This window comes from Myripristis murdjan, chromosome 18, assembly GCF_902150065.1.
Source record: "Myripristis murdjan chromosome 18, fMyrMur1.1, whole genome shotgun sequence".
Classification (NCBI taxonomy): Eukaryota; Metazoa; Chordata; class Actinopteri; order Holocentriformes; family Holocentridae; genus Myripristis; species Myripristis murdjan.
The window spans coordinates 4676197-4702716 of NC_043997.1; the positions used below are offsets into that span (position 1 = coordinate 4676197).

The following is a 26520-nucleotide window of genomic DNA, read 5'->3' on the forward strand; positions in this document are numbered from 1 at the left end:
TTTTGTTTTTGGCTAAAAAGTAACGTCATGTGATCATGTGATGTGGCTCCTCGCACGTCACATGAATGTAATTAACACACAGAGGTGGAGGCATTTAAAGCTTTGAGTGGGATGATGGCGTTCTGGATGTAAGATTGGAGCTGTTCTGCGGGGTTGGGGGGGGTGGGGCCCAAATCTCTGGCGGTGCCCCCTGCACACACACACACACACATACACACACACTGTATGGACAAAAGTGTTGGTCCACCTCCAGCAGCTTTTCTGATCTCCCATCCTAAATCTATAGGCATTAATATGGAGCGTTATCATCATTCAGTAGGAACCATCCTTTGTTTTTGTTTGTAATGTAGGAAATATTATTAATAGCAGTTAATCTCCTGTAATTAGTTATGATCAGTTGTAGTTTCAGGTGAAGTCCACTAGGTGGCAGCAGTGACCGGCTGCACTGCCCGCTGCTCACAAACAGTTCCTCATGAACTTCTGCAGATCGTAAAACAGTCAGTGTCCCAGCTATGAAAATATTCATATAAGAGTGGGATGGTAGTTTTTAAATCACATCATGACAGTTTTACATAATTATTGTAACTTTTCACACGATAATACAATTTATTAAAAAGTCAATTTAATTGTAAAACCTTAAAAAATCAAATAATGGTATTTTTTGACTAAATTATGGTAGCTTCTTCTTCTTCTTCTTCTTCTTCTTCTTTAATACAATGCTGGTACTTTTTTAAATCATATGAAGGCACTTTTTAAGTCGAATTATTACAGTTTTAAATTAAATTGTGTTTTTTATATGCTCTTAAATCCAGGGACCAAACGTCCATATACATTGGGGGGGACAAGTCCCCCCCAATGTTCAGGCACTCCAAAGATGTCCCCCCCAATATTGCTGGAATATATTAGCAATTCAATAGCAAATTCAATATCTGTCCCCCCCAATGTTGAAATGGTGGTTTTGGCCCTGCTTAAATCAAATGATGGCTCGTTTTTACACCAAAGGATGATACTTAGAAAATCATATAATCTACAGTATAGCCATGAATTTATTTCTGCTCATCTTTTTTTTTTTTTTTTTTTTTTTTAACAAACAAGATTTTAGAGATTATGTTGATATACATATAAAATCATAAGCCCGAAAAAGTTTTGACCGCAGAATCACATCACTGTACGTCCAAAAATCAACTTAAATACCTCAGAATCATTTTTTTTCTTTCAGAAACAGGAGCGTACTGCGCATGTGCAGAGCGGCTAGATCACCTCAGCTGGTTTCTGACGAGGAGAGTTAAATGTGTCGCTCCCAGCCCCCCGTTACTTTACACATGAAATTATGAGAGTTTACATGGCACCCTTTCAGCCGAAAGATGGAAGTTTTGTCTCTAATAGTCAAATGGTGCTACTAAACTAAATGTATAGTTTAATCTAATTTTTCTGAGGTCCTGTTCTGTCTGAATGAGTGACAGCTCCTCATCACACCGCGTGCCGCTGCTCCTCAGCGGCCAAACGCTGCTCTTGTCCCGTCCCGTGTTTCTGGGTTACCGCGGGACCCAGACAGCAGATTAACTGGAGGCTGCAGAGAGAGCAGGTCTGCTGCTAACCTGCTGCCCGGTGATTAACAGGGCGGACAGCTGCTCTGTTTGTGTGTGTGTGTGTGTGTGTGTGTGTGTGTGTGTGTGTGTGTGTGTGTGTGCGTGCGCGCGCGCGTGCTGAGGCTCTGTATGGGCTTTGTGTGCACATAAAAATACTCAGTACTTAATTTTGTACCTTTTCATGTAAAAAGCATGTCTAGATATGCAAATAAAACAAATAAAAATCCTTGAATCCTTATGAACTTTAATTACCAACCAGAAAAAAAATGAATAAGTAAATAAAAAATAAAAATTAAAAATAAACCAGCAAAATAAAATAAAATTAATTTAAATTAAATTAAAAATTAAAATAACATAAATATTAAAATAACATAAAAATAAAAAAAAATATAAAAAATAAAAAATAAAAATAAATCAGCAAAAAAGTAATACAAAAATAATAAAATACAAAATAAAAATAAAAATAGCGTATGTAAAATATAACAACAACAATAATAAAAAATAAATTATTATTATTAATAATAATAATAGTAATAATAATAATAATAAATGAAAACAAAAAAATATATATATAGTAATTAAATAAATTCAATAATTCCGTTAATTTTATTCGGAAAAATAATCTGTGGTGGTTTTAAATAAAGTATGATGAACAGAAAGTCTATCTCGCTCTCTCCCTCTGTCTCGCCCTCCTGAGAAGGGCGGGGCTTCCTGTCAGTGTGGGCGGGGCCAGCGGGCCGCCAGGCACAGAGCGGCAGGTTGATTGACAGTCGAGCGGCTTAGCGGCTCCAGCCGGAGTCCGAGCGGAACACACAGAGCAGCGGATCCAAACCAGAAAACCTGCTGGAATATCAGAGGGTTTTTTTTTTTTTTTTTTTGCTCCGGAACTGAGTTTACTAACATTACACACACACACACACACACACACACACACACACACACACACACACACACACACACACACACACACACACACACGGAGAGAGAGGCTGACATTCCTTCATCTGTGACCATCGAGGTAAGATCTCACTCTTACGATGCGAATGATTGTTTTTTTTTAGAAACTAATAAAAGTCAGCGAGTAGTGTGAATATGTTGTGATGACGTGTTTCATGTTATTAAAACTCACTTAATGTCACTTTTAACAATTTATGATACGCGCGGAACAGATTTTACTTCATATTTCCAGGCGGCCGTGAACCGCTCTGAGGCAGATTCATGAGTAAAGTGGAAATCATAACTTTATAGCTTTATAGGCATGAAATTTACGTCTTGTCACACTTGAATCTGCGTAAGGTAACCTGATACAAATTCATTAATGTGAGAAATACCACAGAGATGGAAGTCACGGAGAGCAAGTACATAAAAACAAAACAAAAACAAAACAGAAGGTCATGTGTCTGAAAAATCCTCATCACGTTTGGTTTGTGTTGATGTTGTTATTGTTGTTGTTGTTGTTGATGATGTTGTTGATGATGATGATGATGATGATGATGATGATCACAGACTGAAGATCACAGGTCAGCTCCCTGCCTCTGGACTGCTCCACTACAAAGTACAACAGAATAGAATAGAATAGAATAGAATAGAATAGAATAGAACAGAGCTAAAGTGAAGCTGTTAAATAGAGTTGTTTGTTATATAATCAGAGCTTCTCTATGTAGTTTGGATCTTTTTTATTCCTGGGAATTGAATGTCTATTCTATTCTATTCTATTCTACTTTTTGAGCACAATAGAATAGACCAGAATAGACTATAAAATAGAGCGTAAGTGAAGCTCTGATATGAAACTGTGTGTTATGTATTCAGAGTTTCTCTAAGTCGTTTAAATCTGTTTTTTTTTTTTTTCTGGAGGGTTGAATATCGATTACAATCTATTCTATTCTATGCAATTCTTGTCAGTTTGAGTACAATAGAGCAGACAAAGTAGAATCTGTTCTATTGTATTATACGCTACTTTGTTTAGTACTATAGAACAGAACAGAGTAGAATAGAATAGAGCACAACTGAAGCTAAAGTTTTAATACTGAATTTTGTTTTATTCCTGGAGATTGAGAGTCTAATCTAATCTATTCTATTCTGAGTACAAAAGAATAGACAACGTACAACATATTTTATTCTATTGTATTGTACTTTCTGTAGTACAATTGATGTAATAGAATAGAACAGAATAGAAAAGAATAGAATAGAGCAGGTCTGAAGCCGCCGGGCAGAGCTGTGTGTCTTGTGTTCAGTTTGTGGTTTAAATCTGCTTTATTCCCAGGGATTGAATGTCTGTCCACTGAATGTTTATTCTGTTCTACATTCTGCTCGACTCGACCTTACTTGAGTTTCGCTGAGTAATGCTGGCGTGCGCACACACACACACACACACACGCACACACACACACACACACACACACACACACACACACACACACACACACACACACACACACACAGGCAGTGTTAATGACACCGGCGTGCATGTAGTTTAATCTCTGCGTTTCCCAGAGGGCTTTCAGCCGCTTCATGTTGTGGAGCGGAGCCTCTGCCTCCTCACACTGTTCACTTTCACTGAGAATGTCACTGAATGGATACACACACACGCACACACACACACACGCCACAAGACGCTGCTTCACATTTACACTTTACTAACCAACAGACATGACTGACGCAGACTCAGAGAGTGTGTGTTTTCTACGTGTGTGTGTGTTGCTGCTGTAGTTTCTGGTGTGTTGTGTATCTGGCAGCTTAATAACCTCCGCCGACCTCTTGACCTCATTCATTTTCCAAAACCCTTCCTGAAGCAGCTCATATCGGAAAGTGTCTGTCTGTTTAGTTTAGTTGAGCGGTTCATTTTTACTCACACGTTTGATCAGGTAAACTGAGATTGATGCTGCATTCGAGGGGCGTTGGAGCTTCTAACCTCCAGCTGGGTAAATGTGATGAAACAGCCATCTGCCATGAGCCGGAGTTCAAAATTTACCTGAACTTCGAGTTTCCTGAGAGGCAGCGATCAGGCTTGATGTCAACATGTGAAAAGCAAACTAAATCTACAAAATGTATAAACTTCACGTTTCTAATCGAGCAGTGGTATTTTAGAGCCGCCGTATCATTTCTCCTCCCTTTCCTCCAGCCGCTGGTTTCCATTCATTCCACTACGATATGAAAATGAACTTTCAGAGACTTCACACTTTCCTCTTCCACATGAGTTTCCCTAAAAGCAGCGGCACTGTTGTGTTTTCAGGACTTTTTCAAACTGAAACGCTCCCCCCTCCTCCTCCGCCAGAGAAAATAGTCCCCGGGGAAGCGTTTTCAGAACATTATAAGGCGGCTGTTTCAACCACAAACTCGCATTTTGATTCTATCTTGTGAAATCTTTAGTTCCTTCTTTAGTTTATAAAAAGATTTGTTGACATGTAAAATGTGTTGGAAACAGCCCAAACATTTAAAATCACCTTTAAAACTTTTCTAATCCTTAAAATTCTGCAGGGCCTCCAACCTTTTTGAGCTTATGGCCCCGCTGGAGAATATCCAAAATGTTTACAGCTCACATCCACCCAGAGGAGACAGGAGGACGGGGGGCGGTCGCTTTTTTTGTTTTAACGACTAAAGGAGCAGTGCACAACAAAATGAGCCTCCTGCTGTGGGAAACGCACAGCTGTGAACCTGCACACACACACACACACACACACACACTTGTTTATCTCCTGAAGTCACAGTTGGACTCAAGGTCTTTGTGTTCTGTCCCGTGTGTGTGTGTGTGTGTAGATGCACTGAGATATATCACTCCACTGCATCACTGGAGACGTCATTTTGAGATGAATTAGAGTTTGTGAACATAACAAAACTCTGTAATATTAGTATTTAAATACTCAGTGATGGAAAAAAGCCTCAAATCCTCGGACAAACCCTCCATGAAAGTTAAAATTTCTGCACTGAAAATGTAAAATTGCAGCAGTATTCTTAATAAAAATCTGGTTAAAAACAGTAAAAGTGATCAGAGTGAGGACTGGTTCCTTTCAGAGAGTTAAACATTTTGACGCATGAACCTGTAAGAAGTGTTTTAATGCTGCGGCTCCACGTCCTGCAGGAACAGGTGCAAGATTCTCCTCTGAAAATGTAGAGCAGGAAATGTGGAAAAGTCTAAAGAGAGAGAGAGAGAGAGACGAGTGTGTAAATGCACATGGATTTAATTTGTGTCATGATTTGAGTGGAATTCCCCTTTAAAAGTGTCACCCAGACTGTCGAGGAAAGCCATGCCAGAGGAAGTTAATGGTGACACGTAACGGCCAGGCAGACCCGTCCCGTAACAGGCGTGTGGGGATCGATCCCCACACGCTGCTCATTATCATAATTTATTCGTTTATGAATAATTAATGAACTACAAACGTCTAAGAAAGTGAGCAGGACTGAGGAACTGGGTCAGTGCTGCTGCTCTGTGTTGTTAGAGTGTGTGTGTGTGTGTGTGTGTGGCCGTCACATGCCATCACACACAAGGGATTAAACACACACACACAGAGTGATGGATTGCTGGATTGGGATTAAACATCAGCGTCTCCTCACAGATTACTCCTCCTCCCCTCTGTCTCTCTTCCTCTCCTTGTCCCCTTTCCTTGTGTCCTTCTTCCTTCCTTCCTCTCTCCTCTCTTTTTCACTCTTCTTTTTTTTTGGTGTGGGGGCAGAAAGCAGATTCTTGTCTAAACAACAATCAGATTCAGCGCTGCATCAGTTTCTGTTGTTTTTAATAATAATAATAATAAGGAATTTAAACAAAAATTAATTTATTTATTTTTAGTGCTTATATAATTTTTTTAAAAATAAATGTATACATGTAGACATGAAGCTGTTTTTTAATTATTTGTTTCTATTTTTATACATATATTTTAAATTTTTTTAATTGTATTTTTCTTAGTTTTTTTAACAATAAAAACTGTATAAATTCTAACTTTGTAATTTAAAGATTTATTAGTGATTCGGATATATTCTCTCAATAAACAAACACGAGTTTGCAATGTTTTCAAAATAAATAAAATAAATAAACAGCTAAATAAAGGGAAACAAAAGGTTATAATGTTGTGAAGTACAAAGCAGCGTCACATTGAAGTACAACATGTAAAAGTACACGTTTAAAAACTGCAAAACGCTCCTCAGATTCACTCGCATGAGCGAAAATAATTAGTTACTTATTTACAGCCTCGTTATTAACGGTCCAATAATACAACCAACAGACAAACAAACAAACAAACAAACAATTTTTCATCTGTGCAGTGTAATGACATCCTGATGATCTGAACAGGAAATCAGAGCAAAATACTGACACACACACACACACACACACACACTGAGCGAGATTAGAGGCCCAGATGGTATTTGATGGATTTGGGATCCTGTCACTGTATGTGTGTGTGTGTGTGTGTGTGTGTGTGTGTGTTTGTGTGTGTGTGTGTGTGTGTCATTGAGCCAGACAGTTTCTGACCTTTCACTTCATTACTCTCTCTTTCTCTCTCTCTCCCTCTCTCTCTCTCTCTCTCTCTCTCTCTCTCTCTCTCAGGCTCGCTCGCCCATGCCGTTCCAGCAGACAGGTAAATAGGAGGAAATCTCCGGGAGGGGGGAGGCGGGGGAGGGAGGGGGCGGGGGGAGGACGGTGGGAATCGCAGAATTCCTGGAATGTGCCGGAACACCCGGAGACGACCTGGGCGTTCCAGAACATTCCAGGGATTACGTTTTCCTGTTTGCCTGTTGCCGCTGACGACCACAACTTCCCGTTCCTGCCTTTGTAGACACACACACACACACACACACACACACACACAGAGTTCAAGTTTCTTATTTTAGCCTTCATCAGTGTTAAAAGAGTCAAAGGGAACATCAGAAATTATTAATAATTATTGTTTTGATTGTAGTTTCTCGACCTCTTTAAGGAGTTATAGCAGCTGAGAAAGGCAACAAACAGCTGTAATTATATTATTATCTTTATGGTAACACTTTACAATAAGAGTACAACAATTAACGTTACTTAATGCTGTAGTAAACATTAAGTAACAGTAAATGTGTCTAAGAAGAATCATGTACTAATGCTGTTCATGCTAAGGTATTCATTTATATGTTATTTAAGGGTTATTGTAGATATTATTAACATTAGTAAATGCCATAATAATCATTAACTAACAGTTCATTAACCATTACGGCATTAACTAACGTTAACTAACTAACGTTAATTGTTTTACTGTTATTGTAAAGTGTTACCGTTATTATATTATTATATTATTGTACTGTCCTGATGTCTTATTGCTATAAATGTAAATACCAGCTTCCTATTCACACAGCTGCTCACATCAGGCATGTTTTTCTGCACACATTTCCATTTATTAGATTCATTCAAATGTATAAAATCATCATCAGCATCCCAGGTGTTCCTGCCTCACCTGTACACACACACACACACACACACACACACACACCTGTACACACACACCTGCGCCCTAAAAGTATCAGCTCTCCGAGCAGCATGTGGAAATAGTGAACTCGCAGTTTTAGTTAAAAGTAAAGGTAACTTATAATGTGATATCTCAAAATCTGTCATGTAGACTGTCTTGAAATTTGGAAAGCACCTTCTCACGAGCCGGACGATGAACCCTGACCTTATGACCTTTCCTCTAGCGCCACCCTCAAGCCAAAATGTGCAAACTCCATTCTTTCAATACTTTCACCCCACCGAGATATACAGCAAATCAGCAGGAGAGGGCCCACACTACTTCAATGCACTCCCCTGCTTTTGATGCCATATTAATGTGCTCCAAAATAACAAGTAGAAAAGTAAGATGCACTTTTACTTTGAAAATTGAGGAGTGAAGTCCAAAAAAAAAAAAAAAAAAAGAATAATAATAATAATAATGATAATAATAATGATAATAATAATAATAATAATAATTATTATTATTATTATAATAATAATAATGATGATGATAATAATAATAAAATGAAATAAAACGGCCTGGAAATCTTGAATGTGTAAATGTATTTCCTTCATGATGTGTTAGTGACAGGAATCTGATTTTCTGTTTGAGCTGAATCATATAGCAATAATAATAATAATAATAATAATAATAAGATAAAAATAACATTTCTATCACCTTTACAGATATTGCAATTGCACTATGATTCACGATTTTAGAAGGAATGATAATTTCTGCATTTTAACTTTTATTTTCACTATAAAAGCCAATAAATTAATGGGGTCTGCACCAAAAAAGCATGTTCTCTTATATCTGGAAAATGCAATTTGTAGACCAGGGTGTGTCTGGAGCGCCATTAAACTTCATTTACAACAATGCTTTCTCTCATATTTTACTTTTATCAGTGCTGTTGCGTTGCAGTGCCGCATGGAAATCAGAGCACTGTGTGTAAACGGACTGTCTTGTGCAGCTGCAGGCCCCCTGCCGCCGGCTCGGCCCCGACACGGAGCCTGACTCCGGGTGGACAGACGGAGCCACGCCCCCTTCGCGCCGCCACACAGCCACCAGAGGGGCGGGGGCATGGTGTAGCCCCGCCCCCCCTGACCGCCAGTCAAGATGATGGCCTCGGTGGTTGTCGGGGGCAACCGGAGGAAGTCGCTCACGCTGAGAGGGGTGGACCCCGAGACCTGCATGATCGTCTTCAAAAACCACTGGGCACAGGTGTGTGTGTGTGTCTCTGTGTGTGTGTGTGTGTGTGTGTGTGTGTGTGTGTGTGTGTGTGTTGTTGTTGTTTGTTTGTTTACGTTTCTCTCCTTCCCGCTCTCTCCCTCTGTCTCTCATTTTGTGGTCTGTCCTATTTTTCTCATAATGGCTGGCGGATTGAGAGCTCTGCGTGTGTGTGTGTGTGTGTGTGTGTGTGTGTGTGTGAGACAGAGGGAGATAGAGTGAGTGAGTGTGTGTGTGCGCACATCACTAAGCCAGACTTTGGCTCTTAAACACAAGGTCCATTTAGAATGAACTTCTCTCTACTACCGCCAAGAAAAACCCACTCACTGTTTCTCTCTCTCTCTCTGTGTGTGTGTGTGTGTGTGTGTGCGCTCCTTGTCTGAAATAGCAGGGGTCAAAGTTTAACACAAGTCCAGACAGTAAATTAATTCATTCATCCCTCGTCCTCCCACTAGTTGTCTGTTGTTTGTCTCGCATTTACTTCAACAATGAATTAGCATCTACTATCCATTCAATCTGAATATCACACCGACAGTTAAGTAGTGGGATTATGTTTGCCAAACTAAAATGTCACCATGTCAAAAAACCCAAAGAATCTTTCATTAATGATGCTGCCTTTTTGTAACAAAGAAGCGATTACACTCTTTGCGATCTGTGTGAAAGTCAGTTATTGTTTTGCATCGTTTGCATTCAGTGTCACTAATTCTAGAGGAACTTGTATGTAAAAGCGTCTCTATTAGAAAGTGAAGTTCTCCTGTATCCTGTAAAGGTGCAAAATAGCTGAGGGTCAATCGACGTGAATACAATTTAGGCTCAACTGAAAAGGAAGTGGAATCAACATAATTTTTGGTGTTTTTTAGTCTACATGCTTCTAATCATAACTGATAAATTGCGCATTCATTCCAACTTATATATATATATATATGTCAGTCGAGTTTAAACCATCCTCACTTCAGTTGACCCTAAATTTGCCGTAGTGCACCTTTAAAGTTGCACCGTGCATCACTGTCAAACATCGTCATTATCAAATTAATGTTGTTATGCTGGCGTAACGACAGTAAACCAATCAGATTACGACGGACTGTCAGCGTGATTTTTCCATCTGCCTTCCGCTCCTTCCACCATCTCCCAGAAACTTCCAGAAATTTTGAAAGCTTTAGGTCCGATTGCTCTGGAAGAACAGCGCCCTCTTCCTGTTTTGTGACATAAAGCAAGAGCAGAGAGGCTGTTTTTGATTGATATCACTCTGTAAATGCATGTCATTTTGATTTATTGATGGTAAAAAGGTGCACAAGTCATATTGTCACAGTTGGTTCGTCTTCGTCTCTGTAGGTGGTGAAGATCCTGGAGAAACATGAGCCTGCTCGTCCGGCCTGCGGGGCGTTCAGTTTCCTCTCTGGTCATTCTGCCGGAGGCTCTGCGCCGCCTCGTCTGGGGGTCATCCCGGCCGACGAGGCCAGCGCCGTCCAGAACTACGTGGAACACATGCTCTTCCTGCTGATGGAAGAAGAGGCCGGGCAAGGTGAAGGACGAAGATGCAGATTTCTCCTTTTGGGGATTAATAATTGATCTCGGTTTTCATCTCTAAGAGGAAACCGATGGTCTCTCAGGTTTTGAACTGTAAGATGTAGACACCAATCACCATGATGTTGTCTCTACATTATCACTCTTAAAACTAAAAACACCAAACAATCATCTGGTCTCATACGCTGCCATGTCACATCCACCTCAGAAAGGACAGAAGAAGCTCTCAGACAGTGTTAAGAAATAATCCAAACATAACAGAAGTAAGTACGTGACATGCCCTCAGGAAAAGGTTTACACCCTAAAAAAAAACAGCATCACTAAACAGCTGAATTAGACCTGGGGGGAATTCCATAACATAGGATTAGAAAGTCAGCCAAGTTACCATGGAAAAGCTGATGCTATGTCCTGATGACTGAGTTAAATCTGTAAAACAAAAGTTAAATGTTAGTTTGGTAAGATTCAGTCATTTGGACGATTGCTAATAATGAACCTGAGCTGCTAATTCTTCTAGGTGGAGTCCACCTGAACACACACTGATAAAAAAAATGTGTAGAATAAATTAAGATTGTTTAGTTATAAACTGTGCCATTTTGGACTGTCCAAGATGAAAGACGACCGATATGGAAGAAATGTGGTGGTATCTTTGGTCGTGGCTCCAAAACGGCAGTCCTACATCACACTGAGAGAGATTCAAAGATGGCCACTGATGGCCGACCCAAAGATAGCCTGGGACAAAATCCTGACTGTCAGAAATTTAGAAGAACCATCTCACAATGTGACTGCTGCTACTTCCTTCGTCTACCAACAAACCAATAGGAATGCAGCATAAAATGATGCACTGATCAACACTGGCGCTAAACCCGATGATAAAACAATCCCAAGTATTTGGGATTCCAACAGAGAGGAAGATGATCGGGTCCACATTTTTCTCCTCTTGGTCTTTGGATTTTTGTGCACACACATTAATGTCACTACTGCTAGGACTCCATTCTTGCTCAGCTTCATTTTTTTACCACTACAGCAGCAGAGATGGATCACGTACGCTGATGATGTTGTGTTATATATTGACTTGCATCGCAGACTGTAAGATTCAGTTGTGTGATCATCATACAGTCTGCATACATCAAACTTGATGTTGTACCCAAGGTTTTTACATCCACATTGCTCAGTGTGGCTGGTAATAAATCTAATTTATATGATTGTTGAAATGTCACTAATAATGAAATTGATCTCTCAGATAAGTTTCTGGTTCTGGAGGTAGTGATCGACTGATTATGTACCCCCCCAGGTGGAGCGATGGGTCCCATCCTGGAGTTTGTGGTGGTGGAGGGAGTGATGGAGCGGCTGTTCCTCTGGAGCCTGAGGAGGCAGTTCACCGAGGACATGAAACTGGAGCAGCTCAGGATGTACCAGATGCTGCTGTCGCAGGCCAGACAGCCGCTGCTGCACCACAAACCGGTCCTGCGACCGCTCATGATGCTGCTGGCCTCCTGCGCCGGAGCTGGAACCGGTGGGTTAGCTGCGTGGCGAAAGATCCTGGCTGTAACGTTTTCAAACATCACGGTTCAGACGATTAGCAGTCTCTCTCTCCCGGCTGGGATATTATTGGTGCTCGCCTCACTTCCCCCTCGCTGAAGAAGATCAACATGTTCGAAGCCACTTTTCCTTTGACCTTCCTGATATCTGAAAGATTTAGCTCTGTTTGCTTTGGAAGAACAACGCCCTCTTCCTGTTTTGTGCTTTGAGGCTCTCAGAATAGCGTTAATGATATACTGACAATGAAATGTATCCACGACAACTTTGATGAATTGGTTAAACTCTTAATTAGCAAGTGGATAACTGTTAACTGGTTGTGGCCAGACAACCTGTACAGCACTGGAGCTGATTGGCTGATTTGTTAATTAGTTAACTGATCATTTAATTGGCTTCTTAGGAGAGGGAATAAGTTAACTGACTGTTTAATTGGCTTCCCAGGATAGGGAACATACTAAATGTTACCGACTCAGGAAAGAAAACGTCATCTCCATCGCAAGCCTGTCAAATGACCACCAGTGATGCTGCTGGTCTCATGTGGCGGAAACTGGGCCATTAATTGTTTGTTTAATTGATTTTCTAGTAGATGATTAGCTGATTGATTCATTTGTAAGTAATTTAAATATTTCACAGCACAGTTAACGTGATCTCTGAATGTTGAAAACACAGCTGGCAATGAGGGAGATAGTAGGATTTCATTGGCTATCAAACAGCTATTAATTAGGGAAATGGTTACTTTCAGCTGATTAACTGATTTAATTCCTCGTTAATTCCACCCTCTCTCTCTCAGGCAGTGGTGGTGTGGTGGAGGCCGAGCTGGTTCTGCTCTTACACCAGCTGTGTGCTGCTCTGGTCAAGGACCCGTCTGTCCTGGAGCTTTTCTTCCACACCAGTGAAGACCAGGGAGCTGCCAACTTCCTGCTCTTCTCCCTGCTGATACCATACACACACAGGTAGGGTGTATACACACACACACACACACACACACTGAAGGTATATACACGTGCATTGTAACATATATACACGCACTAATAAGCTATAAACACATACTGTATACACATAGGTATACGCACATACACATAGTAGTAAGGTATACACACATACATACATATACTGGTAAGGTATATACCTATACTGATATACAAATACAAACGTGCACTGGTAAGACAAATAAACTAGTGAGGTATATACACTAAGGTATATACAAATATACATAAACACTAGTAAGGCATATACACATAAACAGGTCAAGTGTATACACACATACACATGTACTAGTAAGGTACATACACCAAGGTATATACATATATACATAAATACTAGTAAGACATATACACATAAACTGTTAAAATGTATACGCACATACACATGTAATAGTAAGGTATATACACAATATGCATACACATGATAAGGTATAAGATAATGTAGATACTAATAAGTATAAATACTATTAAGACATGTACACATAAACTGGTAAAGTGTGTACACACATATACATGTACCTTCTAAGGTATATACACAATATGCATACGTACTAATAAGGGCAGATATACTGGCAAAATGTACACACATACACATAAACTACCACGTATATACACATATACTTGTAAGGGATAAGTACATATACATACATTCTAATAAGATATTTTCATGCATGTACACATGCTTTCCTCAGTTAAAAGCGTTGTGGTGGACACAAACAAATACAGGCCCGGGTATAAAATGAGGGTGTATTGCATATACAAATTTCTTGCTAACTGTTATTGTCACCAAAGTCAAGTAGCCTCTGCTTTCCAGCCATAAAAATATCTAAAAAAAAAAAAATCTTTTGAAAGTGGAAAACTCACCACAAAGTCCCGTAACTCTTGAAATGATCCCCTTTGTGTTTTGAGTTTCCTGCTCATTCTGTATCTCTCTTGCCACTGGCTGGGCTTCTATATTCACTGCACTCCGGCCAGCACTGTGATGCATTCACTTGCGCTCGGGCCAGTGAAGCTCCGTTCACTGCAACTTGGATATCAAACACTTTGACAAGAAATTACCCAAACAGAAAGAGATCAGATTCATACTAAAATATGAGCAAATTTACTTAGCAAACATAGGGAAATAGAAATAAAGGCCTCTCCCTGTTAAAAGCCTGTTTTACCCGTTCTAGTTGAGGTAAATAAAGGCCTACGCCACTGTCTGAGGAAATGTGGTACATACTGAGAGAGTGTGCACATATTCATATTCACACATATTCACAGACACACACATGTATGGCATTTTCCCTCTATCTTATCTGTCTGCATTGTATTTACCATGTCTCTCTCTGTCTGTCTGTCTGTCTCTCTCTCTCTCTCTCTCTCTCTCTCTCTGTGTGCAGGCAGGGCTCGGTCGGCCAGCAGGCCCGAGAGGCTCTGCTGCTCATCATGTCTCTGTCAGCGTCCGAGCCCCGAGTCGCCCAGCACATCGCAGACAACACCTACTTCTGCCCTGTGAGTGCACACACACACACACACACACAAACACACACACACACACACACACACACACACACCATTTATTTTTATTTTTTATGTTTTTATGTAATTTTAATTCGTATGTTATTTTAATATTTATGTTATTTTAATTTTTAATTTAATTTAATTTAATTTATTTAATTTTGCTGGTTAATTTTTATTTTTATTTACTTTTTTCTGGTTGGTAATTAAAGTTCATAAGGATTCAAGGATTTTTATTTGTCATATCTAGACATGCTTTTTACATGAAAAGGTACAAAATTAAGTACTGAGTATTTTTATGTGCACACAAAGCCCATACAGAGGCTCAGCACACACACACACACACACACACACTGCTGGCTTGCGGGACATTTGCACATTTGCAGAACAAAAATGTAATACTGACCACTCACTTATGAATAACACTTACACACACAACCATTCCAATCTAAAGTGACACTTTAGATTAAATTAATTACAAGAACAAGATTTGTGTGTCATTTTTGCTTAGAGAGTTTCTGCACGACTCCGGCTCTGTTTATTTCCTGAACACTGTCCAGCAGGATGCTCACGCTCACTGGAAATCTGACAACATGGTACATTTTCACAAATTTAATAACACGAGTCAGCCTACTCACACTTACATGTCGAATTTACAGTGCATAAATTAGTATTGCAGGAAAAAAAACAAAAAAAACTAAGGCACGTTATGTTTTAGAAACGTTCACGTTCGGCCTTCGGGAGTTTACTGAAACGTGCGATATAATTTTCAGTGGCAGGATGCGGGACAAAAGCTCCTCTCTTCTCCTCCTTTCTTCTCTCTATTGTAATCTCATTATCGCCAGTTATGTAATAAACTAATGAGCTCTGACTGCCTCCTCTAATGACTGATGGAGAGAGAGGGAGAGAGAGAGAGAAAGAGAGAGGGAGAGAGAGAGAGAGAGAGAGAGGGAGGAAGACATAAACAGAGGAGTGGAGGGACTAAAACAGGGAAAAACAGAGAAAAGAGACAAATAAAAGGGAAGAGAAGAGAGAAAAGGATGAGAAGGAGAAGAGAGGCAGAGATGAAAAATAAACAGAGGAGGGGAAGAAAAAGAGAGAGAGAGTGAGAGAGAGACATTTTCAGGCAATCACCCAGAAACAGGAGACGCATCAGACATCAATTTTGTGTCTTGTAAAAAAAAAAAAAAAAAGCAATAAAATAAAATAAAATATAATAAATAAATAAATAAATAAAGCAAGCAAGAAATGGAATTTAATAAAATAGCAAAAAAATAATAAATAAAAAAATTGAATAATAAAATAAAACTTGACCTCACTCCATTACGCTACCGGAGGTCCCCCCATAAAACTAATAATATAATAAAATGATTATAAATTATAATAAATATGCACTAACAGGACAGGAAGCAGAGGATGTTTTTCTTTCACTTAAATGGACAAATGAGGCGTCTGTGGTCGGCCATGTTGGCTCCAGCGCCACCAGTTTCCACCTTTCACCTGTGTGTGAAGGGCCGTTCAAAGACACATCAGCACGTGCCGCCTCTGCTTGTCTTGGTGTGTGTGTGTGTGTGTGTGTGTGTGTGTGAGATTTAAGCCCATGTGACCAGGCTGACCTCAATCTACATGTAGAGAGCAGATTAGTAAATCAGCGTGGGATTGGCCCGCAGCGAGGGAGGGATTAGTGAACCTGCACGATTGGACGGGCACCTGATTGCTAAAAACACTGGAGCTGTTTTGACTGTTGTTGTTGTTGTTGTTGTTGTTGTTATGATGATGATGATGATGCTGTGCACAAAATCAGACTATATTCCCAACAAATTAGGACTTTAAAAATGTTTCCTTTTCTCTGCTCCCTTGTCTTTTGCTTCCTCACTGCCTTCCCTCCTTCTCTGTTTCCTCTCCTCGTCTCCTGTCCTCTTGCGTCCTCTCAGATCCTCGTTAACCAATTAAGTGAAACTCTCTCTTGTTAGTGAAGCTTTCAGTCACGTGATCACAGCGATCAAACACCTCCTCTCTGTCTCTCTGTTTTCATATTTAAAGGCACTAATCTGCACTGGAATTTCATCTCAGCAAAAGCCTTCATGTTGTGTGTGTGTGTGTTTGTGTGTGTGTGTCAAGGTTATCCTTAATGAAAACTAACAAAATAACAAAAACTCGATGTGCAACAACATATTCCTTAACTGAAATAAAAATGAAAAAGAGGCCTTACAAACATCTCTTCATCTCTGTCAGTTGATTTTTATGATGGTGTGATGTTTTGTTGAGCTTTTATTGCACAGTTGGCGGCTTTTTGTGACTTTTTTGAATCTTGCCCCGGACAAATATTACATGAAGACAGACTAAAATTAACTCAAAGACTAATAAAAAGCATTTTCAGGAAATAAAATCTAAACTCAAACCTGCTTTAAAGACAAATGCAAACTAAACTGAAACTGAAAACAAAAAGTCATAATGAAATAGAGATGAACGAATGACATATATATATATATATATATATATATACATATATATATATATGTATATATATATGACCTATAATGACCTCGTGTGTGTGTGTGTGTGTGTGTGTGTGTGTGTGTGTGTGTGTGCAGGTGCTGGCCACAGGGCTGTCTGGTCTGTACTCGTCTCTTCCTGCCCGGCTGCAGGTTTACAGTGAAGACTGGCACTTCCTGGACCAGGCCGACTGGCAGCAGGTGAATGAATGAATGAATGAGTGAATGAATGAATGAATGAATGAATGAATATGAATGAATGAATGAATGAAAGAATGAGTGAATAAAGAAATGAATATGTGAGCGGTGCTGATATTTTGCGTGTTTGGGTCTACAGGTTCCAGCGCTTGTCCACTTCCTGCACTCTCTGGACTTCTGCAGTGCCGTTACCAAGGTAACACACGCACGCACGCACGCACGCACGCACGCACGCACGCACACACGCACGCACACACACACACACACACTCCCTTGCACTATTTAATAGTAATAACACTGGTACCACTGATAATAAACTGTATTCTCTCTCTCCGTCTCTCTCTCTCTCTCTCTCTCTCTCTCTCTCTCTCTCTCTTTCTCTCAGGTGGCACATCCCTCCATCCGGTTGCAGTTGCTAGGTTACATCTACAACGGCTTCCTGGTTCCTGTTTTGGCTCCTGCGCTGCACAAGGTAGCCACACACAGCCCCACAACTTTGTCAAGAAAGTCATCCCCAGCGCTATTATATTGTATTATATTGTATTCTAAAATTTGCCTGGATGGATGCGTTACCGCAGCACGGTGTTAGGCAAGAAAAGCGGCAGGTCGACAGGCAGATTCCTCACGTGCGCTGCCAAACCTGGTCGTGCACAGCTGCCTTTATTAGAAAGCCCCGTCCAATATCACCATTTAACAGCAAAGGTGATAGGAAGGAAGCAGGAAATAGGAGATAGGAACATCCTGTTTGTGTGCCTATCACTCCTAACAAACTTTACTGCTACTTTACTCTACTTTAAGAGCCTTGGCTGGAAATACTGGTCGGAAACCATGGCAACCTGATGGAGAAACAGGCGCTTTACTTCATGCAGATGCCCCACTGGGCCTGCTGGGTGGTGAGAGAGTGAAGGGTCACTGGATCAAAAAAATTGCCAGGTGTCATTCTGTAATCAACATGTGTTGTCACCAAATATTTGTGGAAAATTTTGAAAATTTTGGACGTAACTACTGACAGAGCGACTGACATGATGTCACATGGTTGCCACCTGATGAAATGCAGAAGTGACACTCCTCTTTTTCCTCAGTTGGTGACCCCAAGTTGAGAGAAAATACAGAAAATTTGCATGTGCTACCTGTGATCACCACTAGAGGGCAGATATGAATGATAACACTTGGAGTCTGCTGCATTTAACATTATTTGAATGCATTTTAAATATTGGTTGTGTATATGTAGACCTTCTCCTCCAGTCACACACATGTTTATGTGTGTGTGTGTGTGTGTGTGTGTGTGTGTGTGTGTGTGCGTGCAGCTGACCGTGGAGGAGGTGATGACCACCACGGCGTACCTGGATCTGTTCCTGCGCTCCATCGCAGAGCCCGCCCTGCTGCAGACCTTCCTGTCCTTCATCCTGCTGCACACGCACGACAACGTGCACATCCTCGACACGCTGGTCAGCAGGGTCAACACACCCTTCCAGGTAACACACACACACACACACACACACACATGCATGAACCCACACTATTTAAAAAAGGAGTGTAAAGCATCATTTAATCCTTGGTGTGTTCTCCAGCTGGGCACGGTGTCGCTGGCTCTGTTCAGGACTCTGATTGGTCTGTTCTGCGAAGACGTTATGCTGCAGCTGGTGTTCAGGTCAGTCGGGGAGGGTGGGGTCAAAGGTCAAAGGTGTAGCTGTCAGTCACAGAAGAATATACTGAACTGCAGACACCTGTGTTTCCATGCATTCTGTGCAAATTATAAGCATTTTGGTGCATTTCCATTATCGGCTTGTAAGTCACATCAAATGTATTTTAACTGAATCACTTGTTTCTTCAATTATAGTTATAGTAAATAAGCTTCTGAAATTATAATTTTAAGCTTCAGTAATCAAAACTGCACAGTGTCCTTTGAAGGGAAGACCATTTAGAGTCAGCTGACCAAAACACATGGAATTAAGCGTGCAATTTGATGGCTGAGTCACCGATAACGTGCTTATTCCATGTTTTTTTTTTTTTTTTTTATGTCAGTTGGCTCTAGATTTTCACAACTTCAGTCACTGCCACTTTAAATCTTAAAGTGTGTTTTAATCAAACTGAACCTGTGTTCATCAAAATAAGCTATAATCAAGAATGAATTAATCAGGGTAAGTACAGCAGTACTCTCCAAATAAATTCAATTTTAAATCAATAATTATGCATCACAGCAGCATGATTTTTTGCTCATTATATGGACTCCAGTCACTTTCGGTGTTTGGACCATCTGGCTCATACTGTGATTAAATGTTGCTCCAAGGTTCCCCCCCCCGATGCCAATAAGCAGAAGTGACCAAACTACATGTACTGAACCTTCTGGCTTGCCATAGTGATGGACAGGTCTGCCTCTGTGTGTCTTCAGGTATCTGATCCCCTGCAGCCACCTGAGCAGGAGGCAGCGCTGCTCTCTGGACCAGACACACTGCCTGTCCTCCTGCGCCGCCTCCTTCCTGCTCCTCACCCCGTCCTGGTGCCCGCTGCACCTCCCACACACACACACTGAGCACATCCACTGGCCCCAAGGAGCAGGTCAGTGGGAAACACACACACCTTCATTTTCTCAGATCTGTTTCAGTGTTACTTATATTCTCTCTCTCTCTCTCTCTCTCTCTCTCTCTCTCTCTCTCTCTCTCTCTCTCTCTCTCTCTCTCTCTCACTCTCTCTCTCTCTCTCTCTCTCTCTCTCTCTCTCAGATCCCTCGGTATCGGACAGTGTGGCTTTCTGTCGCGGTTCAGACTTTCTGATGGACGTGAACTACCTTCACTACCTCTGGGACGCCCGGCTGGCGATCTCCACCGCCCGCAGGTCTGTCCGATTCCATTTCCTGTAGATTTCTTGTTTTGAATTTTTTTTGACTGAAACTCCCAATAACATATATTTTGCATCAATAAACAGTACCTTTAAAGGAATGGCAAACCCACTTATTTATTAGTTCTATCGTCATCCACCAAGATGTGAGAATTCCTGAACATCTAGCCTTTGTAGGGTAATGATATTGTCTGGACACTGAAGACAAACCAGCTCTCCAGCAAAGAGGAAACATCCTGTTGGAACTGAAACTAGCAGTGCAACAACATGTTCGCTAATGTTGTCCTAACAAATGTTGCTGTAGAGCTCACCTAGTGCAATAAGAAATAAAGGCAGGTCTGGAATCGACACAGGTCCCAAATACAAGCTTGTTGCTTTTGATGAAGGTAATATCAGTGTAGTAATTCAACCATAGATTATTCATTAAATCTTACATCAATCATTCTGACTGGTTCTGTGCTCCTGCAGGGCCTGTCGGCTTTGGTCAGCTCCGTACAACGGGATCGACCCGCCGCCTGGCGAATGCCGACCAGAGACACCAGGATGCGATAGAGAGGAAGAGGACGAGATGGCCGACGATATCGAACAACAAGACAAGAGCAACTCCGTCTGCTCCGTCTGTCCCACCTCCACCCTCTCCTCCACCTCCTCCATCTCAGATACCGTCTCCACAGGCAACCAGGCCGGACGAGCTGGCTCGGTTCTGGAACTGGAGTGGGACGATATGTTCTTGGATGATGACGCTGCTTCGTCAACAGCTACAACGGCTGTTCTGACGAATGGCGGAGTTTGTGTGGACGTATCCGTAGGGGCTGACAGACGCCTGAACGCCGCTCTGCCAGTACCTCCCCTTCTTCCTCCTCAACACATACAGGAAATGCGACGCAATGCAACCATGTTGGTGCACGGCTTGTACGTGGAGGAAACTGAATTTCAGGATGATGTTCTGGTGTATGATCTGGTCGCCCAGAAAGACGCCAAGGTAGCCATGTTGGACCGGATGGCCGCCAGCTGTCGGACTGACGGTAACATCCTGAACGGACAGCGGACATCAGCTCTGGCAACAATAGCGATGACTGGTAAGACGGTGATGGACACCATAAATAGTATCATGTCGTTGAGGAGGAGGAGTGAGGACGGAGCAAAGGAGGGCAGGAGGAGCAGCGAGGATCATGGGAAGGATGTGAGGAGTAGAAAGAAAGGAGCCGATGTGGACAACAATCTGACAGAAGTGCAAGGAGAGCAGAATGGAAAACAATCGCTCGCCAATGGTTTTAGCGATAAGAAGGACATCATCAGCGAATGTGATTACAGCGAGGAGGAGGAGGAGGAAAAAACGAACTGTGAACTGACTTCAGATGACAAGCCATGCACGCAAAACTGCAACCTGAATGTCTTAAATGCTAACAACCACCACACGCACACACAACACCATAACACACACCGTCACGATTTACCAAATGGTCACGCTGAATTTGAGTCACATGAACCGTCTGTAACCGATAACTTCCTGCCTGTTACTGAGGCGACTAACGGCGATGACTTCCTGTCCCAGTACCGGGAGCTCATGCTGTCTTTAGGAGTGGAGCCGGACGGCGAAGAAATCACCGACATCGGCTCGTTCCGGAGGCGCATCCGAGCACTGAGGGAGAGACAGGAGGAGGAGGGGCTTGGAGACAAAGTGTACTTCAACTGGCTGTGGGATGACGGTGAGGATGACGGAGAGGAGGTGGTGCTGGAAGAGGAGGAGGAGGAGGAAGGAGAGACGGGGAGAAGCAGCAGGAGGAAAAGCAGCAGGAAGCGTGAATTCCCGTTCACAGGTTTGTTTTAAGTAAAATTTAAAACACCATAAAATGTCAACTAGCCAACTAGTCAAATACTGAAGAACAAACCGAAAAAGACGCTAAAAACAAAGGAGGAGGAAGTTTTGAGGAAAAAAAATCAGTTTCTTTTGTGTAGTTTACACAGAAGCTAGGTGTTTATTTCATTTGCTAATCATTTCAGCTTTCACGTTTCATTTCAGGACAAATTTTTGTTTTAACAGATTTAGGTTCTGATGTGTGCCATGATCGTGGATCATAGTTAACGGTACTGGGGAGGCTTAACACTCAAAAACTGACTTGACATGTTTTATCCGAACAAAACGTAATTGTTCTTAAGGTCTGTTTTATACTGCTGTCCCTATGTTCTATCTATCTATGAAAATGAAATGCAAATGAAAAATTTCAAGTCAAACATAATCTATTATTTAATCTTCATAGAAAGGTTTTGTGCATACTAGAAGAACAAAAAATGCCTGTTGTAAATGTAAATGTAATTATCAAACACAAACTAAAGAATAAATAGCATAAAGAATAAAAAAAACTGGTGGCTGTTAAAATTTGGGCTTCGATTAGACACTAAAGAGTTCATTTGCGGCTACTAACCCAACTAACACACAAACACCCCAGGGAAGGTGCGTAAATGCTATTTCCGATTTCAAAAGGTGGCTTTATGTGAATTTTAGCCCTGGTTTGGGGTGAACCACTGCTCTCCTAAATGACCCGAATCCTCGGTGCCACTTTATTGCTCTGGCCTTAATCTGATTCCAGCGATTTGACCAACCACAGGGGGATTGTACCGTGTAAGTGTGTCTGCCCCGGTGCTCCTAATCTACCACACAATGCAAAGCACCTCATGCTTCCTCTTTTGGTGACCTGATCATTCTCACACACTGAAGGTTTGGCCCGATGGTGGCGCCACAGGGAAGGTCACAGGATCACCGGAGTCAGCAGGGGTCTTCTTCGAGCTCATCTATGAAAGTGAAAATTTCAGTAAAAGGTCTTGTTGCGTCAAAGTCCACAAGACGAATCCAGAGCGTCCCTGACCTGCATGATTAGCTGGCTGGATTAGCAGGCTGGACTGAGCTGAGTTAGTAAGCTTCCTGAAGCAGAATGGAGCTTTATGAAAAAAAAAAAAACAAAAAACAAAAAACAAACACAGCAAAAACACCACAAAAAAACAGTTAAAAAAATAATAATCTGAACAAGTGCAGAATCTCTCGACTCTTTTCCTTATGTGAGAAGTCCCTACCTTTTTCAATTTGACGATTTCGCTTCTCAACTCTAGTGCTTTGAAATTATTATTTACATTAAAAAAAATGCAGCCTGAAAAATATTAACTCTGTTTAAAGGTGCAAAATTGCTGTGGCCTGATGTAAGGGTACGAATAGAGCAGCTAGATTTATTCTTCGTGATGAACATAAAAAATGAGATGAAATTAAAACTCTGTCTTCAGTTATTCATGCACAATGTTATCTGGAATAACACTGCGCAATTCTTTTATGATAAAATAATATTTACTGGTTTTTGTCATGGGAATAAAACTCATCAAGTCAAGTCATCAAGAACTGTTTATCAGTTTTAGACAGAAAAAAGTAGATTTTCTTTTAAAAAGTTACTAAAAAAAACCTGATGAATTTCTTATAGATATTACTGTATTTTCCTGTTTCAGAAATTTTTATTTAATTTTTCAGTTTTTTTGTTTTTGTTTTTGTTTTTTGTTGTTGTATAATTGACAGTTTCATTTTTTTCTTATTCATTGTAGGTTACTATTTTTGTCTCGTATGTAGGGGTTATTTTACTAATTTAGTGATCTTTACATTTCGTGTGTTTTTGTTTTTTTGTGTTACTGATGAAGTGAAATTTTAAGTATCACTTGTTTTTATTGTTGCTGTTGTTGTGTCGGACCCCAGGAAGATTAGTGACCACTTTTGTGAAACTAATGGCGATCCAAATAGAAAATAAAGAAAGAAAATCAAGAATATGGAATAAGCGATGACACCTCTGAATCATCTGACAAAAAATAAGATTGTATTTTGATTGTTCAATCGTCATGGCCCGACTTATTGATAATTAATGTACTTATTTGATGTTTTTTGTCATTTGAGTCTAAACTTTGCCACTTAAACTGACCTTTGGCAAATTTGGCGTAATGCCCCTTTGAAGCAGCTGCACTTGCTTTGCGTTTCTTGTGTCGTTTTGCTCTTTTATAAGTTTTAATTCTGGTTTTCCGTTTGTAAACTCACCAAACGCCGACTCACACTAATCTGTGGTTTCCCATGATGCCGCAGGGCCCTTCATCAGTGTGCTGCTGTCCCGCCTGGAAAACCTTCTGGAAAACTCCATCGCGGTCAACCTGCTGGTGACCGGCATCCTGGCCCAGCTGGCGTCGTACCCGCAACCTCTGCTCAAGTTGTTCCTGCTCAACACGCACACGCACTACCAGCCCACCGTGCGCACCCTGTACCAGGTCACACACACACACACACACACACACACAGACAGTAATATTGACATATATTTCATATACGTCTGCTTTGATTTCCAATGTTTAAGGCAACTAAATGATATGATGTGTGTATTTGTGTTTGTGTGTGTGTGTGTTTGTGCGTGTGTGTGCGTGTGTGCAGGTGTTGGTCTCGGTGCGTGCCCAGATCGAACGCTACGTCTCGGCCAGACCAGACTATCCCGCCCTGCTTACTGAGGCCTGGAGGTTCCTATTGGCTAAAGACCAAGACAGCAAGATCAGAGGTTAGAGCACGTGCGCGTGCGTGCGCGCGCACACACACACACACACACACACACACACACACACACACACACACACACTCATACCTATTTATACTAAGCATTAGTTCTTTTTTATTTTAAAACTCTTCTCTCAATGTCTGTGCCCCTATTCCTAAGTACTCAAAAAGTATATTTTACATGTATTTGTATTTTAAACTGAACTGTGAACTGTAAATAAATCTATAGTTCTTGTTTATTTATTTACCAAAGTGGAAACTTTCATTATTCCTTGTATTTTGTCTTTTTGTAAAGTGATTTTCCCTCTTATAGAAGCACTGTATATTTTTTTAGTATTAATAATTCTAGATGCAGTTGTAGTAGCAGTAGTAGTAGCTGTTGCAGTGATAGTACTTTTACTAGGCTTAGTAGTAGTCGTAACAGTAACAGTACTAGTAGTAGCAGCAGTAGTACTAGCAGTAACGGTAGTAGTAGTAGTATCAGTAGTAGTAACAGTAACAGTAACAGGAGTAGTAGTATCACAGGTAGTAACAGTAACAGGAGTTGTAGTAGAAGTAGTAGTAACAGTATCAGTAGTAGCAGTAGAAACAGTAGCAGTAGTAGTAGCAGTAAGAGTAGTAGTAGTAGCATAGTAGTAACAGTAGTAGCAGTAGTGGTAACAGTAGTAGTACTAATAGTAGTAACAGTAACAGTAGTAGTAGTAGTAGTAGTAATAACAGTAGTAGGAACAGCAGTAGTAGTAGTAGCAGTAAGAGTTGTAGTAGTAACAGTACTAGTAACAGTAACAGTAACAGGAGTAGTACTAGCTTTTAGTAGTAATACCTGCAGTAGTAATCCCATTTTCTTTGTCCTCATGTTTCCCAGAGTGCCTCCAGTCTCAGGATGATGACATCACAGTGGGCGGTCCTCTTCCTAACGGCTCCCTGTCTCCGCCCCCTCTGGGAGCCACCCCCCCTTGTCCGCCCATCCCCCCCCAGGCCCGGAGCCGCGTCTTTGCCATCGTCCTGTACGCCGAGTTCCTCAAAGAGCTGGCTGCCATCGCCCAGGAGCACAGCATCGCCCCGGACGGCGCCGCCGAGGAGTAGGAAGGAGGGCTGCCAGGTTGAGTCCTTGCCGCAACTTCTGCCGACGTGCCCTGCAGCAAAGCTCTGACCACGTCTAACACACTGCACTGGGGCGACTGAGCAGCTCCAGTAAGACTGAGCGCTCTGAAATCCCTACAAATATGAGCGAAAAACATGAAAACGTTTAAAGTAATTTAATTTAAAGTGTCTGGAGTTAAATATCTGTTTTATTACGGCGGCATGTTAGGGCCAAAATACAGAGCCGAGGAGGGGGGGGGGGGGGTAATATCCTAGGAAAAAACTCTGAATTACTGAGACTTAAGTCATAAATTCACGTGAAAAAATCTTGGCTATTCCCTGAGATTAAAGTGGTACATTTACGAGAAAAAACTCACAAATTAATTAGGAAAAAAATAGAAAATACTGTGGTAATAAAGTCACAAATTTACAAGAAAAAAAACCCTGAAAAAACATAGCTTTTCTTTTACTTTTTTATGATAATATTGTGATTCTGGGCTAAAATGCTAAGTACTTTATTGTTAAGAAATCCAATTG

General features: G+C 41.1%; 1 protein-coding gene across 3 annotated transcripts; it reads left to right on the top strand.

Annotated features, from left to right (window-relative positions):
- The first annotated feature begins 2488 nt into the window (after positions 1–2488).
- LOC115376393 (protein FAM160A1-like) lies at positions 2489–26520 on the top strand. Of its 3 annotated transcripts, XM_030075943.1 has the most exons (18): positions 2489–2607; positions 7129–7159; positions 9003–9253; positions 10592–10781; positions 12075–12296; positions 13110–13272; positions 14685–14796; positions 17397–17498; positions 17635–17691; positions 17881–17967; positions 18803–18970; positions 19067–19146; positions 19888–20054; positions 20219–20330; positions 20802–22153; positions 24445–24623; positions 24784–24904; positions 25766–26520. In XM_030075943.1, exons 3-18 carry the CDS (start codon positions 9149–9151, stop codon positions 25984–25986), a joined length of 3438 nt encoding a protein of 1145 aa, XP_029931803.1. In that variant the 5' UTR covers positions 2489–2607; positions 7129–7159; positions 9003–9148; the 3' UTR covers positions 25987–26520. The 3 variants fall into 3 exon arrangements, with proteins under 3 accessions (XP_029931803.1, XP_029931804.1, XP_029931805.1); XM_030075944.1 differs by lacking the exon at positions 2489–2607 and having other exon boundaries at positions 7092–7159; XM_030075945.1 differs by lacking the exons at positions 2489–2607; positions 7129–7159 and having other exon boundaries at positions 8951–9253.